This window comes from Neofelis nebulosa, chromosome 9, assembly GCF_028018385.1.
Source record: "Neofelis nebulosa isolate mNeoNeb1 chromosome 9, mNeoNeb1.pri, whole genome shotgun sequence".
In the NCBI taxonomy this organism is placed as follows: Eukaryota; Metazoa; Chordata; class Mammalia; order Carnivora; family Felidae; genus Neofelis; species Neofelis nebulosa.
In genome coordinates, this window is record NC_080790.1 from 50,063,049 (window position 1) to 50,082,258 (window position 19,210).

General features: G+C 44.7%; 2 protein-coding genes across 3 annotated transcripts in view; both read left to right on the top strand.

The window, feature by feature from the left end:
* Positions 1-64: 64 nt before the first annotated feature.
* LOC131484881 (retinol dehydrogenase 12-like) lies at positions 65-5,720 on the top strand. Of its 2 annotated transcripts, XM_058683649.1 has the most exons (6): positions 65-811; positions 951-1,190; positions 1,454-1,543; positions 4,222-4,410; positions 4,879-4,985; positions 5,105-5,720. In XM_058683649.1, exons 1-6 carry the CDS (start codon positions 634-636, stop codon positions 5,291-5,293), a joined length of 993 nt encoding a protein of 330 aa, XP_058539632.1. In that variant the 5' UTR covers positions 65-633; the 3' UTR covers positions 5,294-5,720. The 2 variants fall into 2 exon arrangements, with proteins under 2 accessions (XP_058539632.1, XP_058539633.1); XM_058683650.1 differs by lacking the exon at positions 1,454-1,543.
* A 6,485-nt stretch (positions 5,721-12,205) lies between these two features.
* Positions 12,206-19,210, top strand: part of DCTN1 (dynactin subunit 1) — a 30,767-nt gene continuing 23,762 nt past the window's right edge. The window contains exon 1 of the mRNA XM_058683628.1: positions 12,206-12,338. The gene's annotated coding sequence lies outside the window, so the exon portion shown is untranslated. The remainder of the gene's footprint in view (positions 12,339-19,210) is intronic.

The following is a 19,210-nucleotide window of genomic DNA, read 5'->3' on the forward strand; positions in this document are numbered from 1 at the left end:
TTCTTCCAAGGGTGCTTACTCAGGAGCATTTGTCCTGCCGGCCTGGAAGGATATGGAACACTGGGTCCAGGGAATAACCCCATTTCCACCCTTAGGAGACCCCGCATTAGGGCCAAGGTTGCTCCCCAGCAGAGGCATTCTGGAGAACCATCTCCCTCTCTACAAAGGAATAGACATAAGGGCTACAGGTGGGGTCTGCTTCAACTGGACGAACTTAGAGTCTCTTTGCAGTAGGGGACTGAGGGGACAGCCCTGCTTAAGCACACCGTGATTAAAGATGGGAGAAATTTGATATTTTGCTTCTCCAGTTCTGGAGCTCATAAACTCACCTTAGGATGGAAGTCCAAGTTTCACTTGTAGACAACTATGAGCCTACACAGGAGAACACTGACTCTAGACCAAGGATAGCAGCGAGGCAATCAAGTGACTAAGGCACTCAGCTGAAGGTGGAGTTCACTCTCAGTTTCAAACAGGACGCTTGAACAAATCAGAGAGTGACTGCCTCTTTAAATTTTGTGTCCTGGACAGCACACCAGCCTGACTGCTCAACCCCACTCAGCTTTGACTAGCTCCTCCCCAACTTACCTTCACTTCGGCACAACACTTCTGGTAGCAGGTCAGCAAGTTTTTGCAATGTTGCAGTGGTCTCTACTCAGCACCCTTGTCTGGAGCCCTGGCTCTGTCCTGCTCATTCTGGTCCTCCTGCATAGACTATGTATGTGGCCTTGGCATAAGTCTCATCTTTGGGACCTCCAGCACTGCTCCACAGACTTGACTGGGAAGACAGCGGTGGTGACTGGAGCCAACAGTGGTGAGTGCCCTTCTCATCCTGCCACCTCATTTGGCGTCTCAGTCCAGTCCCCCAGTAGCCCCAGTGAGGCTGGCCAGAGGGCCAGCACGCACTTCAGTCACACCCCAGACTAGCCTATTCTGAAACTGCCCTTCTACAGGTATTGGGAAGGCCGTGTCCCAGGAGCTGGCCCGCCGTGGGGCCCGGGTGATCCTTGCCTGCCGTAACTGGGAGTATGGACAGCAAGCCCTGGCTGAGATCCAAGTAGCCTCGAAGAGCAACTGCCTCCTGCTTGGCCAGGTGGACTTGAGCTCAATGGCCTCCATCCGTAGCTTTTCCCGGTGGCTTCTGCAGGAGTGTCCTGAGATACATCTGCTGGTTAACAATGCTGGAACCTGCGGTACATGCCTTGAACTGCTGCCCCCAGACACATTGCAGGAGCCTCCTTTCCAGTTCAGGGACCCTAAAACAGGCACCCCCAAACCTAACTGGTGCACCCTGCTGAATAACTTTAATTCGCACGTGATCCTAAAAAGCCTACCTTGAGTAATAGCCCCCATCCTTGCACGTACATGTTCCTGTGGAGTTTCTACTGAATGCCAATATATGCCCTAGGTCTGTATCCCTCCATCACCCACTACCTATGTTCTCATTTCCTCCCAGGATTTCCCAAGACACTTACCCAAGAGGGCCTTGATCTCACCTTTGCCACCAACTATGTTGGGCCCTTTCTGCTTACAAATCTACTCCGAGGTAAGGAAGGATGGCTGCCTACCTTCTGTGCTGCCCTCACTTCTCATTCCCCTGGCATTTTCGTAGCTTACTGTTTCCAATGGCTACTTCCTTTCCCTTGGCCTCAGCTGCTCACTGAGTGATGACACAGTAAGCTTTTTGATGCACACAGCAGGGCAACCCGCCTGACCTAAGTCAGGACTGGGAGGCTGGTACTGAAATCGGTCAGGCCAAAATATAACCAGCAAGGGGATATAAGATCCACCTCTCTTTGCCCCAGCTCTGAGTTCTAGGTAAACCAGTAGAGTCAGTCATCTCGACAAGAGCTTCTTAAGGGTGCACTAGACCACTAGGAATATAGACACCAGGAATGCCTACTTCCTGCTCTCAAATAGCTCAATATCCCCCAGGATTCTAGACAGAACACATCACTGTCTTGGACCCAAGTCCTTTGACTTTCTGATTTTTTAATCTTTTCTAATTAAGGAGGTTTGGGTTCTTGCTGGGGAAGCTGGGGCAGAGTGAGTGGTGGGCACTTTCTTCCTAACGTTTTCTCCTGGATTGCACCCTCTTTAAAATAAAATCAATTTGGGGGATTAGGTAATATGTGTCCAAAACATAAAACCGAAAGTGTACAAAAGGGATGACATTTCAAAAACTCTCCTCTCAGGGGCGCCTGGGTGGCTCAGTCGGTTAAGCAGCCAACTTTGGGCTCAGGTCTTGATCACTCTGTGAGTTCAAGACTTGCTTTGGGCTCTGTGCTGACAGCTGGGAGTTCAGAGCCTGGACCCTGCTTTGGATTCTGTGTCTCCCTCTCTCTCTGCCCTCCCCCACTCACTCTCTGTCTCTCTCTCAAAAACTGAATAAACGTTAAAAAAAAATTAAAAAAAAACCCCAAAAAACAAAAAACCCTCTCCTCTTCTGCTTGAAAATCAGCTATGCATTTGCCTCTTGGGAGGCAATTTGTGTTGCCAGGATCTCACGGGCTCTTTAGTGGCTGATTAAATTAGCCACAAATGGAAAGTGAACAAGCGCAAGGCAAAACTGCATGGGTTTGCAAGTAGGAATGTTTTGTCTCCTTTGCAAAAATTCTAACACCCTGGCTGCACCTTGCTTAGTAGTAGGTTCTTAAACTGTCTTTTCTCTTCTTCTTCTCTTATCTATTCTTCTTCTTGCCACTTCTAGAAATCACTTTTCACCATATCACTTGCTTAAAATCCTTGGAAGGAAGGTGCTCTATCCTTTACAGGAGAGCCTCTAAACCCCTTATCTCCACTTACAGACCCCCTGCAGACTGAGAGCCTCGCCTTTTGCCCCTTTTTAATCCACACTTTTCTCTCTAGCAGACAATCTGTAGCTCTTGGTCCGCACTTTTCCCCCCCTCCAGCTGTGCTTTTTGCACGTGTAGTTACCTCTATCTGCACTGTCCTCTCCCACTCTTTTACCCTGACTAACTTTATTTAGTTCATCCACCAAGACTGAGCACAGATACTGCCTGTGCTGTGAATCTTGTCCTTCACCTCCCCCAGTAGCCTCCCATTTATGGGGCTCCCTTAGCCTTTGTACACATCTCTGTTCCTGCATTGACATTGTTCCAGGATGATTGGTCTCCAGTTAGGCTGTGAGCCCCTTTAGTCTTTATGTCACTATGCCTAAAAGTTTGGGGTCTGTTCTCTTTAAGAATAATTCTGTTTCCAGCAAAATTTTGGCTAAATGCCACCTGCTCAATTTTTCATTTGTGATTCTTAATTTAAATGTAGGGCTCAAAATAGTTTTAGCATTTTGAACACTGTAAACTCATATGTGACAACTACTATTTTTAGTATTTTATAGAATCCAGACTCTCTCTCTCTCTCTCTCTCTATATATATATATATATATACACATACACATACATAGTAAGGCACTTAACATTTTTTTTAATGTTTATGTATTTATTTTGAAAGGGGGAGGGGCAGAGAGAGAGGGAGAGAGAGAATCCCAAGCAGACTCCGTTCTGTCAGTGCAGAGCCTGATGTGGGGCTCGATCTCATGAACCATGAGATCATGACCTGAGCTGAAATCAAGAGTGGGACACTCAACTGACTGAGCCACTCAGGTGCCCCCCACCCACTTTTTTTTTTTAAGATTTAACTTGTACTATTTATTGTATTTATTATTATTTTTTTTACTTTGGAAGATAGTGGTTTGTTTGTTTTTTTAACACTTTCCCAAGTGTCTCTATACACATTTCTTTCCCCACTCAACCTAGCACCCTTATGTCCTTAGCACCTACCTAGGTGTCTGCCACAATCCAGAGACCTAACGAACATTTGGGTGACAAATATGTGAAAGACAGGTGACATGATGTCTCCAGTCTCTCCTTTTCCCTCTTGGCCACCAATGAGGTAAAACATAAATAAGGATCCATTAAATTAGCTCCAGCTGGCAAGTGGAAGAAAAACAAGGCAAAAGTCCAAACTCTACAATGAAAGAGGAGGAAAAACATTAGGAAAGTAGCTAATGAAAATGAGTCTCAGTTCACATTAAGCTGTCCTGTGCCTAGCCTGGGGAATGTGGGGGGTGGGCAGTGACCCTATCCCGAAAATCCTGGATGGTCCCTGCTCTCTTGGAGTCACCTGGAGAGGTAGGTTGGGGAGTGGGCATGGGAGTTCACTCCAGAACTTGGATCGAATGAGTGTGGTTCTCTTTCTACCCAGGGGCCCTACAGCGGGCAGGGTCAGCCCGGGTGGTGAATGTGTCTTCCTTTCGGCATGCACATGGGTATGTTGATGAGGAACATCTGACAGGGGCTGGTAAACCCTTGATCTTTAACCAGAATTATGACTGCAGCAAACTGCTCTTGACCTCCTTCACTGGGGAGCTTGCCCGGAGACTTCAAGGGACAGGTAATTGTCTATGAAACCCCATTATTCCTCCATTCCCAACACCACCTCCCAACAGTCCACATCTCATCCCAATATGTTCTGGCTAGTGTCCCCCAACCCAGCTGTTAATCTGTGCCATTTTTCATCTATGCAGCCTGTATTTCACTCAAGTCTGTCTTCACATCTCCCTTTCAATCTTTCCAACTCTCTTATCACTCCTAACATCCCTTTCCTCTCAGTATTTTCCAATACCAACACCATCCGTTATGTTCCTCCTAAAGTTCACCCAATGCTTTCAAATACTTATGTCTCCTTACTGGCTTGAACACTACCATTCGTGTAAGTTCCAGAGGACCGACTTCCTGGACACCACCCCAAGCCTCTGGTTACGTCTGCCCACAGACCTGGTAGGATCTTTGCATTATTGCATACTGGAGAACCGCACTTAACTCTTTCTTCCCATGCTCTACTTGTGTCTCATCCTTTCAGGTGTGACTGTGAACTCTGTGGACCCGGGTATAGTGTACACAAATATCATGAAGCATTTTTCTTGGTCATACCGCTTCCTCTTTTGGCTCTTCAGCTTCTTCTGTAAGGTGGGCAGGGGAGGAGCTGGCTAGCCTGAAGAGGGTGGGGCAGGGCTCTGCTTCTGTGCGTCCCCAGTAGGCTAAAGTCAGCTTGGCATGACTCCTTCTCTTCTCCCATGTCTCTACAGGATGTCAGACAAGGTGCAGTCCCAGTCCTCTACCTGAGCTTGGCAAAGGAGCTGGATGGCATTTCTGGAAAATATTTTAGCAGTTCCTGTAGGATAATTCTTCCCGCGAAAGCTGCTCAGGATCCTCTAGTGGCCCAAAGGCTCTGGAATGCCACGGTCCAGCTAACAAACCTGGACAAGATGGACTGATCCCCCGTGCCCCCAGCCCTAACTTTGCCATCCTCTCTGATTCCCAGCCCCTACTCTGATTATGCCTTTTGTTTGTTGGCTCCAAGCATCAATCACCTTGTCTAGTAAAGCGATCACGTCCTTATCCTGTTGCCTCAGTGGCATGAGAGCTCAGATTAGCCAGGGGACAGTTTTAGCTTCTACTTTACTGCCAGTTCTCTAATGGAAGTGTTCATTCCTTGGATGCTGGGATCTCCAAATCTACAGAGCCCCACGTTGTGGTGACCGGGGGGTAAAACTCCTTCCAGTGGAGATTAGGGGTGCTGGAAGAAGGGAAACTTCCACCTGTACCTCTTAGTTTCTACCCATGTACTTACTGACTTTGGGGGAGACAGCACCACACAATGCCCTCTTGATTAAAGCATATACCACATCCTGTAGGATAGCAGTCTGACTTCACAGAGTGTTGTCTCTCAACTGGTACTGTAACTGAGCCTGCAGATGATCATTCCACATTTCCGTTAAACCAGCTGCTCCTGGGTGATGAGCCAAGCATTCAGATCAGTGAATTCTGGTGGTGGGAGCCAATTGTTTTTTCCCCTCAGGTCTTGGTTCATCTGTATAAATTTGGGGATCGGCTCTTCAAATTTCACACACATACATCAATACTTTTTGTGGTTGCATTCCATCTATGATGTGCAGTTTTCCTAACCTTGGACAAGTATACCCCTATCTATTTAACTCTCTTTAATATCTTTATCAAATTTTCAATAATTTTATCCATAAAGATCTTGCACCAGTTTTACTATATTTAATTCAGGTACCTTAATTTTGACACCATTGTAAATGGGGCTCTTTAGCCTTTGTGTGCTGATTGTCTATCAAACAACTTGGAAAAGTTGTCTAATTTTAATGAGTTCTCTGTAGGTGCTTTTGGTTTTCCTACATAGAAAATCACCCCATCTAGGAAAAATAAGTTTTACTTCTTCCCTTTCAAGTATTCTAATTTTTGTTTCTTTTTCTAGGAGACCCTCATAGATAGATATTCTGGTGTTAAACCAACCCTGTATTTCTGAAGTAAACCCAGAAGCCACCTAGCATTTCTGGTCGCAGTGTTGCATAGACATTGCTAAATTGAACATGCTCATTATTGTTTAGCACTTTGTACTGTGTTCATAAATGAGATTGACCTATACTTTTCTTCTTAAACTTTTATTTAAGCAATCGCTGCACTCAACATTGGGCTTGAACTCACTGCTCCAAGAGGAAGAGTTGCACGCTCTTCCAGCTCAGCCAGCCAGGTGCCCCTGGCCTGTACTTTTCTTTGCCTATATTGCCATTGTCTGGTTTTGCTGTCATGGATCTATTCATTTTATACAATGAATTGGGGATTTGTGTTAATCCATGGACGTCATCTGAGAAGCAGTTGCCAAGTTAGGATTGAATGTTCAAGAAACCTATTATGGGAAATGGCTGCAAGAGAAAATGGGGAGGAAGCTGGGAGAAGCTGAGAGGGCCACCAGACTGTGATCTGAGTATGACCCTGAGTGAGGGAGGGAAAGAAGGCTGGTTGGAGCCTCTTAGAGTACAGTGCAATGATTTTTCCCTTTGTGGATTCCCTCTCTTGTTTTGAAAGTATGCAATCTATTTATGTCCTTTAGTGGTTAGTCAAAACATTTCAACCTGCCTATTTGAAATTGGGTGGGCCTGTCCTAATCAGGTGAGCCCTTTAAAAGTGTTTAGGTTTTCCCAGAAGCCAGAAAGACTCTCCTGTTTACCATGAAGAAATAAATCGCCACATTGTGGAGAGGGCCATTCCTCGGGAACTGAATTCTGCCAATACCCAGTGAGTCTGGAAGAGCACCCAGAGCCCAGATGAGATTGCACCCCTGCAGTACATGGTGATTTCCGCCTGGTGAGACCCTGAATAAAGGATCCAGCTAATCTGTACCCAGACTCCACATCCACAGAAACAGACAGTACCCGTGTTCTTTCAAGCCGCTGAGTGTCGTAATTGGTTATGCAGCAATAAAAAGCTCATATGGGATCCAAAGAACCGTCTCAGTTTTATTTGCTTGAAAATGTCTTTATTTCACCATGTTTGAGGGATCATTTTGCTGGCTAAGGAATTATAAGACGACAAGTATTGTCTTTTATCTCGCTGAGCATAATTTCTTTGTCTCCTGGCTTTCATTGCTGCTATGAGAAATCAGATGTTAATCTAACAGTACTTTGTAGGAAATGCCTTTTCTGTGTTGCTCCTTTTATGGTTTTATTATTGTCATTGCTTTTCTGCAGTTTCACTACTTTTAATCCAGACGTGTATTTCTTTTTGTTTGTTCTGGTGGGAATCCCTTGGGTTTCCTGAATCTGAGGATATATATGTCTCCTGTATTTCTATTTATTTATTTATTTGATAAATCTGACACATTAAATTTTATAAGTTTAACGTGTACAGTGTGTTATTTTGATATATTTATATATGTAATATGACTGCCATTGAAGCAATATTTATCACATCATTACAGTACAATATTATTGTCTATGTCCATCACACCATGCATCAGACTTCTATGGCTTGTTTTCTACTCGTTACAAGTTTATATCCTTAAACACCATTGATCTTATCCTTCCTATCCTCCATCTTATAGTAACCACCATTTTACTTTGGTTTTTTCACAAGTTTGACTTTTTTAGATTGCCCATATAAATGATATCATACTATATTTGTCTTTCTTCATCTGACTTATCTCACTTAGCATAATGTACTTAAGGTCCATCCGTTGCCACAAATGGCAAGAGATCCCTTTTTTCTCATGGCTCAATAATATTTAATTATCTATCTATCTATCTATCTAGATATATACCTACACATATCTGTATATGTATAATACATATATATATGTGTATATATATATATATATATATATATATATACACATACATACATACATACGTATAGTAATCCATTCATCCATTGATGGATGTTTGGGTGTTTCCATATTATTTTGGCTATTGTGAGTAATGTTGGGATCAACATGGGTGTACATATATCTTGTTGAAAATCTGTTTTCATTTTCTTTGGGTATATACTCAGAAGTAGAATTGCTGGACCATACAGTAGATCTGTTTTTAATTTTTTAAGGAAACTCCATATTTTCACCGTGGTTAGACTAATTTACATTCCCCCCAACAGGTTTTATAAGGCTTCCATTTTCACCTCATCCTCACCAGCACCTATTGTCTCGTCTTCTTAATGATAGCATTTTCTTTAACAGATAAGAAGTGATACCTCATTGTGGTTTTTATTTTTATTTCCCTGGTGATTAGTGATTTGGAACAACTTTTCATGTGCCTGTTGGTCATTTTTTTTTTCAACGTTTTTTTTTTTTTTGTTTTGTTTTTTTTAAATTTATTTTTGGGACAGAGAGAGACAGAGCATGAACGGGGGAGGGGCAGAGAGAGAGGGAGACACAGAATCGGAAACAGGCTCCAGGCTCTGAGCCATCAGCCCAGAGCCTGACGCGGGGCTCGAACTCACAGACCGCGAGATCGTGACCTGGCTGAAGTCGGACGCTCAACCGACTGCGCCACCCAGGCGCCCCTACCTGTTGGTCATTTTTATTGCCCTCTCTGGAAAATTTTCTATTTAGTTCTTCTGGAAATTCTTTAATCATATTGTTTTTGTTGTTGTGTTAGCTTTTTGTATATTTTGGATATTAACCCTTTATTCGATATATGGTTTGCAAAACTTTTCTCCCATTCTGTAGGCTGCCATTTCATTTTGTTAATTATTTCTTTTGTTGTGCAGAAGCTTGAGGTTTTTTTTTAATATATGAAATTTACTATCAAATTGGTTTCCATACAACACCCAGTGCTCATCCCAAAAGGTGCCCTCCTCAATGCCCATCACCCACCCTGCCCTCCCTCCCACCCCCCATCAACCCTCAGTTTGTTCTCAGTTTTTAACAGTCTCTTATGCAGAAGCTTGAGTTTGATGTAGTCCTGTTTCTTCATTTTTACTTCTGAGTTTGGACAGTGGTGATGGTTGTGCTGGTTTTCCTTTACACTTCAAAAGTATTCTAGCTGATCTAAGAATTAAATTGACATGGGACAGATTAATAGGAGAAAATCAAATTCTGAGTCTCCCTCTCTCTCTGCCCCCCCCCCCCTCCATACTCACACTCTGCATCTCTCCCTCAAAATAAATAAACATTAAAAAAAAAGAGAGAGATAAGGGACATAGAAGAGACTTTGATCAAACAGGCAGTGCCAGGTTCCTCCCTATTTACCACCCCTAGTTAATATTATAATGTAGTTATCTATGGTGAGAGCTCTCTTCCTGAAGAGGGTCCTGTATTTAAGTTCTTTTAAGCAGTTAGATGGGAGGTCAAAGTTTCTTCCTCTTTTGGGCCTTGATTATTTTTAGCTTGAAATAAGCTGCATGCCAAAGTGACATTTTGGGGTAGACTGCCCTTGGCTCCTACAGTTGCAGAATAATGTAAGTGTACTTAGTTCCATTGAACTGTATGCTTAAAAATGGCTAAAATGAGCATCTGACTCTTCATTTCAGCTCAGGTCATGATCTCATGGTTGTGAGATCCAGCTCCTCATCAGGCTCCACGAGGAGCACAGAGTCTGCTTAAGATTCTGTCTCCCCCTTGGGGCGCCTGGGTGGCGCAGTCGGTTAACCGTCAGACTTCAGCCAGGTCACGATCTCGCGGTTCGTGAGTTCGAGCCCCGCGTCAGGCTCTGGGCTGATGGCTCAGAGCCTGGAGCCTGTTTCCGATTCTGTGTCTCCCTCTCTCTCTGCCCCTCCCCCGTTCATGCTCTGTCTCTCTCTGTCCCCCCCCCAAAAAAAAAACAAAAAACAAACGTTGAAAAAGATTCTGTCTCCCTCTGCCCCTCCTCCACTTGTACTCTCTCAAAAAAAAAAAAAAAGGTTAAAAGGGTTAAATTTATGTATGTGTTACCACAAGAAAAAGTATGTGCATACAGTGCCTTTTAAATTTATTTTCATATGCCATTTCTCTTTAATTGAAGGGACTGGAGGCCATTTCTACTAAAATTACAGATGCACTTACTATTTGATCCAGATTTTTCCTATCTGTATATACCTACTCACATACGGAGTGTCATGTGTACAAGGTGATTCACTATAGCCTTGTTTGCAATTGGCAAAAGATTGGAAATAATGTATCCCCCCCAGAAGAGGCTGGTTCATACATTATGTATATCCAGGCAATAGAGTACTATGCAGCTGAAAAAAATGAATAAGGAAGATCTCTATTTACTGATTTAGAAAGATCTCCAGGATATATTAGGTAAAGAAACCAAGGTACAAGTATATATAGCATGCTACCTTTTGCATAAGAAATGGGAGGAGTAAGACTATGTATTCTAATTTTTTGTATTTGCATAAAACATTTAATGGATAAGCAAGAAACTATAAAAACAAGGGTTACCTGTAGTGGGCAGGGGGAAGGAGTGGATGGGAACTAAGTTTGAAGGGAGGTTTTTCAGTGCATACTGTTTATATTGATTTGATCTTTACACCCCAATGTGGGGTGTAAACACATGACCCTGAGACCACAAATCAAGTGCTCTACTGAGACAGCCAGGCACCCCAGGTTGTTTTCACTCTTAGATTAACTGAGATAAACAAAACAATAGTTATCATTCAGGCTTTTTACATGGATTCATTTAATCTAACAACCTAATAATATAGATACTATTATTAACATTCTCATTTTACAAGTGAGGAAACAGGGACATGGAAGGAATTAAGTAACTCACCTAAGATCTCACACAGCCCACAAATTGCAGTTAGAATTCGAACCCTCCATCTATCAAATCCTGGCTCTCCCAACATCCTTGCACAAGTATCTTTGAACACTGTCCTATTATTTCATTTCTTTGGCTTACATTGGAGTGGTTACATTGGAGGCACCTGGGTGGTTCAGTCGGTTAAGCTTCTGACTTCGCTCAGGTCATGATCTCCCGGTTTGTGGGTTCCATCCCCTCTTAGGGCTCTGTGCTGACAGCTCAGACTCTGCTTCGGATTCTGTGTCTCCCTCTCTATCTGCCCCTCTCCGTCTTGCGCTCTCTCTTTCTCTCAAAAATAAACATTAACAACAACAAATTTTTTTTTTAAAGTAATGCTTTAAAAAAAAAAGTGGCTACATTGGGTCAAGGAGTTTGTCCTTTTAATTTTTTTTTCTTTCTAAATTAAAAGAACCAAAATGCCATTATGTACATTGGCATTATTTTACATTCCCATCATAAGGGCATGAGGGGGGTGCCTGGTTGGCTCAGTTGAGCGTCTGATTCTTCGCTTCGGCTCAGGTCGTGGTCTCGAGGTTCGTTTCATGAACCTGCGTGTTATCTTCTCCCTCTCTCTCTGCCCCTTCCTCAGCTCGAGATTTCTCTCTCTCTCTCTCTCTCTCTCTCTCTCTCTCAGAATAAATGAATAAACTTGTGGGGGGAAAAAACAAGGGCATGAGAATGCCTGTATCCCCATATGGATAACACTGAGTAGCAGCAAAATTTATTTTTTTCCTCAAGCTAACTGATGAGATATGGCTTGCCACTAATGTTTTAATTAGCAGTTTAGCACTCAAAAGCTTAGCGAATGACCCCTGGGGAGCCATTTGCCTAGGGCAACGAGTCCTCCAGTCCCGGTGCGCTGTCTCCCCTCGGCCAGCAGAGGGCACAGGCTTAGAGGCTCCTCTCTCCTGTGGTCCTCGTTGGCTTCCCAGGCACAGTGCGCACGCGCATATTTCGCTCCAGGTGTCCAGCTTTGTGCCTGACCGAGGTCTCCTCGGCTGCGCTCAGCGCGCAGTTTTTAACCCTGGCTGGTTTTCGGGGAAGAGTAGCGTGTTCCCTGAACCCCGAGCGACTCTGGGCCTCTGGGGCGAGAGGGTGTGGGGCGGGCCTCGAGGGGTCGGGCGGCGCGTCGGGCAGCCCACTCGGGCGGGGCGGGCGGGCGGGGCGCGCCCGGCAAGGACTTGGGCGTCGGTCGCCGGTGGTGGGGCCGGAGCCGGGCGCGGAGCCCCTGGCAGGACAGGTACGGAGGCGGCCACCCTGCCAACCGTCTCCGCCGCAGCCCCCCGCGTGTTCGCTAGGTTCCCGGCGGTGGACTGGGGGCCGGGTGCTGGACTGGGGCGCGGCATGGAACCCGGTGTGCGGAGCGGGGACGGTAGGGATGGGCCGCGGCGGGGTGGGCGCCTGCCTGAGTCTGGGCCTGTGCGACCCACCTGCACTCTTCAGTCTGGTGGTGTTCTCCCGGGGTCGGAGTGGTGGCGCCTCCTAATTCCTCCGCAACGGCGAGGGCCCCCCTCCTTTCCTGGGAGTGTCTGAGGCACCCCTGAACCCATTCCGAGCTACAGGTTTCCTTGTGGGCACATGGTTGAGAAGTTTGTGTCAAAAGAAAAACAAAAAAACCGTAGAGGACTGAAACGTGGGGGCGTGGATATGGGTTTGTTGTGTCTGTGCCTCCCACTGCTGGGGTCCGCCTTAACTGGCTGCATGACTCTTGAGAAGTCATCTTGCACATTCCTCTTGTCTTTAGGGAGAACTACAGGTAAATCACACACACAGGAACTCCGCCGTTTTTAAAGAGGCAATGATTTAGAAGCTTCCCCTCATCTATTGCAGTGATGAGAACAGCAAGCCCATGTTGACCACTTACTAATCCAGTATGCTTAAGGTACTGAGAGTCAAAGAGCGATGAGGTCAAGATAGACATTCTTTACCCGGTGTACTGCCAAAGCCTCAGCCACTGGGATGTTAAAGGAAATTACTATAACGTTTTTCTTTTAAGGCATTATGTGCTCAAATATGTTTTGAAACTTCATGGTTAAAGTTTCCTCTGGAATATTTCAGAGCCTTCAGTATGCTAACAAGATCACTGAAAGTATGGTATGGAGACTTTCCCAGATTTGAATGGGAAATGCTGTTTTTTCTTGGGTGCTGACTCTGTTTAACATCTGAGATAGTTTAGGAAGTGCAGTTCCAGAATTAGAAAATCAGGGTTTGGAAGGGACTGTGTAGGTCAGTGCTTTTCAAACTTTAATGGCTCATAGACTTGCAGGTCTTGTTAAAAACACATTCCGGGGGGCTCTCCATTTCTTTCTTTTCTTTCTATTATTATTATTATTATTATTATTATTATTATTAAGCACGCACAAGCAGGGGAGGAGCAAGGAGAGAGGGAGAGAGAATCTCGAGTGGGCTCCACACTGTCAGCACAGAGCCTGACTTGGGGCTGGATCTCACAGACTGAACCATGAGATCATGACTTGAGTCATGATTGAAGGTCCCACACTTAACCGACTGAGCCACCCAGGTGCCCCTGTTTCTGCATTTCTAACAAGTTCCCAGGTGATGCTGCTGCTGCTGCTCTATGGACCACACTTTCAATAGCAAGGGTGTTGATCACTGGATTGAAATTTAGAGACCATGTTCTGCTTCCTGCTTTGTAACATAAATTTTGCTGCCTTGAATGAGCCCCTTCACCTGTTCAGGTCTGTAAAATAGGAGGCTGGACTAGAAGAGTACTAAGGTTCCTTTCAGATCTAAAATGCTTGTGATTCAAGTTCAGTAACCCTTGTGATAGTTGAAGTCCATCTAAAATATCCTTCCCAAATGGCCAGTTTGGACTTGAACATTTTCTAATAATGGGGAATTTACTACATTTCATCCTGAGATAGCTTAATAAGGAACTTTTTCAACTTACTGAAATACATCTCTGCAACTTCCATCCTGTTGGTACTAGGTTATTTTTTAGAATTGAACAGAAAAAAAGTGTCCAGTCCCCCTTTAAAAAGGTTACTCTTAAAGTATTAGATGATGGTTGTCCGCCCAAATTTTCTCTGCTGAATTATCCTTAATTCTTCCATGTCATTGTTTCAAATCCCTCTTTTATTATTTTTTTTAACATTTATTTATTTTTGAGAGACAGAGAGAGACAGAGCATGAGTAGAGGAGGGGGAGAGAGAGAGAGGGAGACCCAGAATCCAAAGCAGGCTCCAGGCTCTGAGCTGTTTGGTAGCACAGAGTCCGATGCGGGGCTCGAGCTCACGAACTGCGAGATCATGACCTGAACCGAAGTCAGACGCTCAACCGACTGAGCCACCCAGGTGCCCCTCAAATCCCTCTTTTAAATTTAGTCTTTCTGCATGGAGTCTAGTGGGGTTTTGGCTAGCCTTTGAAGGCTGGGTGGGGCTTGCAAGACTAGGGAAAGCATCCTAAGCAGCTGCCAGTGGTGCAGAGATGACGCTGCATATGTCAGAGCCAGGATTGTTTGGTTAAGTAAGAAATGGTATGTCAGTGAAAGATTTGGGGCAGGTGAGTATATGGACAAAATATTTTAGAGTGCATCATCGTGTTACTGTGATATATAATGTGGTTGGAAATGGAGAAGGAGAGAGGCAGGGAGCCAAATATACTTCACATCCTAGTAGTAGAGGACTTACGTTGATGATAGAGGAATGCCTTATATTTGTGTATAAGATTTTACAGATTACAGAACCTTCCACCGGCATGATCTCATTTTTTTAAATAGTCCTGTGAGGTGGGCAGAGCAGCTGTTACCCTGCTTTACAGATGAGGCGCCAAAGGGGGAAAATGCCTTGCCTTAATTCTCAAAGCTATTAAATGGTGACCAAAGCGGTGACAATGGTAATGGAGGAGAAAAGAAGGATGCAGGAGGCAATACTAAGGAAGAATTGGTTAAGTTGGGCCTGACTGACATGAGGATACAAAGGAGAAGAAGTTGTTACAGAGAATTCAAAAGACTCGGGAGACTCATACTACCATTGACAACTGCCACTCTATGTTTTACTCTACCTTCTCTGTCATTGCTAGTGGCTGCCTGGAGTTATGGGTTGAGAGGGATTGTAGTAGAGGATTCCCAGGTTGCTTGGCCTGTCTACAGCTACTGGTGGTACTGTGGGGACTTGGGTGTCTGTCCCATACCAAGGGAAATGAGAACTGGATCCACATCCCTGAGGAGGTAAGTGCTGAGCAGTTGACTGATTGAAATCTACCTTAGGGTCCTTGCCATCCTGGAGACTCTGGATTTGGCTTTATATCTTTTTTTTTTTTTTTTTTTTGAAGTTCAGGCTAGTACCAGTAGCACTTGGCTGATGGCCAAATTGAGTTCCATTCTGACCTCTTGAAGCTCCTACATATCCCCTGAGGGTTTCTCTTAAGCAAATACTAGACCTTTGTCACCCGCAGAGCCTCACTCAAGCTGTTTTCCCAGATCTGCACTTGCGCTAGAGCCTAGAGGTCTCTCTGTGGTCCTCCTACTGTGGAAGCATGTGAGATTGAGAATTAGTGTCATTGCCAAATTTCATAGGACCTGGGGCTGTCCCTACATTTTTAGTTTCTTAGGCTCCTATCTGGAGAGGAAAGAGTACATCTGCTGGGGTTCGTGTGTGCATGACTGTTAATTTCCTCCATGGTGGGGGTCTTTTTAGGGTAAGCTACTCTGGGAAAGTTGACAGAGCCAGCTTATATCCCTAGAGCCTGGTGTTGGTACAGGCTTGTATTTAACATTAAATGTCTTCTGTGCTCAGTGCTTAGGATACTGAGATGAATAAAAACTCCCTTCCCTGGAGGAATTCATGATGGGATAAGAGAGACAATATTTTGATAAAAATGTGGTGTTGTGATAGAGATCTGTCCAAAGTGCTGTGTGAGGGCACAGGGGGGAATGGCTAGCTCTACATGGAGACATTGGGAATCTTCAGGAAAGAGATGATAATAGAGCTGAGCCTTAATGATGAGAAAAGAGAATGGCCTTGGTGACGCAGCATTTATAGAGGCAAAGGGGGGGAAGGTAAGTAGATCCATGTAGCTGGAATATACGAACTTTGGGATCAAAGGAGAGGTTATTGATGAGACTAGATGTAATGAGGCCAGGTTTTTAATGGTCTATAGTGCTGTGCTCAGAAGATTCAGTTTTGTGGGCAGGGAGATGATGTGATTCTATTTTGGGAAGCTAACTGAGGAAGTAGACCGAAAGGGGAGAATCTGGATCAGGGACATTAGTAGGAGACTCTTGTAATAACATAGGCATGGCTTAAGACTGAAGTAAGGATTAGGTTAGTGGGGATGGTAAGGGGATGGATCTGAGAGAAACCTTGGAGACAGTCAACCTAACATAATGATTAACTGGTTGTTGAGAACAAAAGAGGGAGTTGTTAAGGATGACTTGGTCTTCTGTTTTGGGTGAGTGGTGGTGCCAGTAGTAAAGAGGGAATATAGGGGTGCCTGGGTTAAGCATCTGACTCTTGATTTTGGCTCAAGTCATGATCTCACGATCAAGCCCTGAGTCAAGAGTCCTGTGTTGAGTCCTGCCTCAGGCTCTGCACTGGGCATGGAGCCTGCTTAAGAGTCTGCCTCTGTCCCTGCTCATTCATTCTCTTTCTCTCTCTCTCTGTCTCTCAAAAAAAAAAAAAAAGAAAGAAAGAAAGAAAATTTTTTTTTTTTTTTAAAGGGAATATAGAAAAAGAATATTTTTTGAGGGGGAAGTTACCAACTGTGTTTTAAGTTATGTTGAACTTGGGTCTGTGGCACTTAGCAAACAGGTGGAAGTGTGGGTCTGAGGTTCTGAAGAGAATCTGTGCCTGAGGCAGTAGGTGTAAGCGGGAGTTGATGCTGCGGGAATGGATGAGCCTGGCTATGCTTATAGGAGGCTGAAGGTGACAGAGGAGTCAAGAAGGATTGGTGTGCAAGGTAAGAGAATGTTGTCCAGGGAGCTTGGAGAGGAAAATGTTCCAGGAAGGTCAGCAGCTTCAGTTGCTACAGGGAAGTCAAATTAAGACGAGCTTGGAAAATGTGCCTTGAGACTGGATTGTTGGATCACCAAGGCTCTTCTACTTATGGAGTGTGAGCAGCTTCCGAGAAGTGGTAGGGACAGGAGCCAGGTTGAGCCAGATTGAGGAGTGGATGGGAAGGGAGGACAGGGAGGGTGTACTCACTTTGAGTAGTTTGGCAGGGAAGGAAGGGAGAGAGATGGTGGCATCTCATGGAAGAGGTAGCGGTGACTAGAGACAGTTTTTCCTAGAAGAGTCTTGAGCATAGGTTACCTGATCCTGTATAAGAGCTAGTAGATAGGGTGCAGTTGAAGGTAGGAGAAAAAAATATGATTGCTAAATCAGGTCCTCAGAGGAGGGTGGAAGGGTTGGCTCTGAAAAGAATGGGACATCATTTTCTTTGAAAGAGGAACGACAGAAGAAAGAATGTAGGAAGAAAGAGGCAACGATGGTTGCAGATGTATCTAAATTTGCAAAGGAATTCTTATCTAACAGGTTCAGTTTTCTTTTTCAGCAGAATTATCTGCTGAGGAGAGTGGGTGCTGGTGTGGGCTCAAATAGGAATAGGACTTGAAATTAGTAAGGGAAGCTTGAAATAACTGTCCAGAGGCAGGGAAAGAGAGTAGACCTGATATTCTCTTCAAGAGAATCTGAACTTGAATCTTGCATTGTAGGCCTCTCCTTCCTCTTTCTCATAATAATAATAATAATGGCTGACATTTATTGATGCTCCATACCAGGTGCTCTTCTAAATGCTTTAAAGACATCCTCGTGTAATTTTCACAACTTTGTTAGAAAGGTATTGTTGTTGTCTCTATTTTACACAAGGGGAAGTCAAGGCATGGAGGATTACTTAGGCTTAGTAGTGTTTATATTTGATGAGTCTCTTACCTCTGCTGAAATGGCATTCCTTCCTCTTAGGCACCAGAGAAGGCAGAAATTTAATCCCAGCCCCCAGTTTTCTGGACCTAGAGGGGCTAGAGTCTTGGGCTGCTAAGAGCAAGTCTTACCTGGCCAGTGTGTGAGCACGACTGTGGCATGGGTGGGCAGGGAAGTGGGGTCAGTGTTGCCACTGGCCTTTTACAAATAGGTAGGAAACTCTGAAATCCTTGAATGAGAGTAGCATCCTGACTAGAAAGACAAGTAACTGATAGTGATTTGACAGGTATTGCAGGCAGAGATTCTGTCACCTGAGACAGTGAATATGTAAAAGAGAATTGTCTCCATCAACCAGAAAAAGAGAATTTTTTTTCTGTCACATATGGGAGTAGACAGACCTATATAACCTTACATAATAGCATAGATTATTAACACTCGCCTTTTATGTTATCCCCTTTAGTGTGATAGAATTTGCAGGTAAGATGCGCTTGAGTGAAGGGGGAGAATGATGGGATAGCATGAATGGAAGAGAAACAGGCTTACCTTTTTCTGCTGCAGCCACTGGAGCATCATTTCCGTGTCCTTCCTCTTGTGGTTGCTATGGATACGCCTTTGCGTGGTGACTTGAGATTGATTTCCATTATGATCAAATGATGACGTGGATTTAAAAAGAAAGGACAGAATGCTCTGCTTCTGGGGAGTGGCTGGTGAGCTGCCCAAAAGGCAGAGTCCAAGCACAGCCAAGGTGGCTGTGGCTTTGTTGGCTGCCTTGGCTTTTGCTGAAGTTGTGAAATGGTGCATCTCTCTCTTTAGAGCGCAGGCTCAGGGTTCCCTGTCTGCAGGGTCCTAGTGCCAGAGATTTGCAGTTGATTCATGGGGAGGAACCGGCAGGAACTTCAAACAGGCTGTTAAGTAGGACTCCTGCTAGCACTGGGAAGGTTGTAGTTCTTGAGTATGGGGCTGGGGGCTGCACTCAAGTACCTGTTACCTTCCTGCAAAAGTTCCTTTATTGAGGATAAGTGAGGCATATTGTACAGCTTTCCTCCCTGACTCTTCAGGGTCTGAACCCTCTGGAGGCAGGCCTGGTAGTCTTTGGGTATTCTTGGAGGAAGGGGATACTTTGGGAAGAAGTCAAGCTGCATTCAGATTGGGAGTGGGCTGTAGACATTTCTGGGATAATAAGGAGCTGGAGAGGTAAAGAAAGTCATTTAGGCGGTGCCTGGATGGCTCAGTT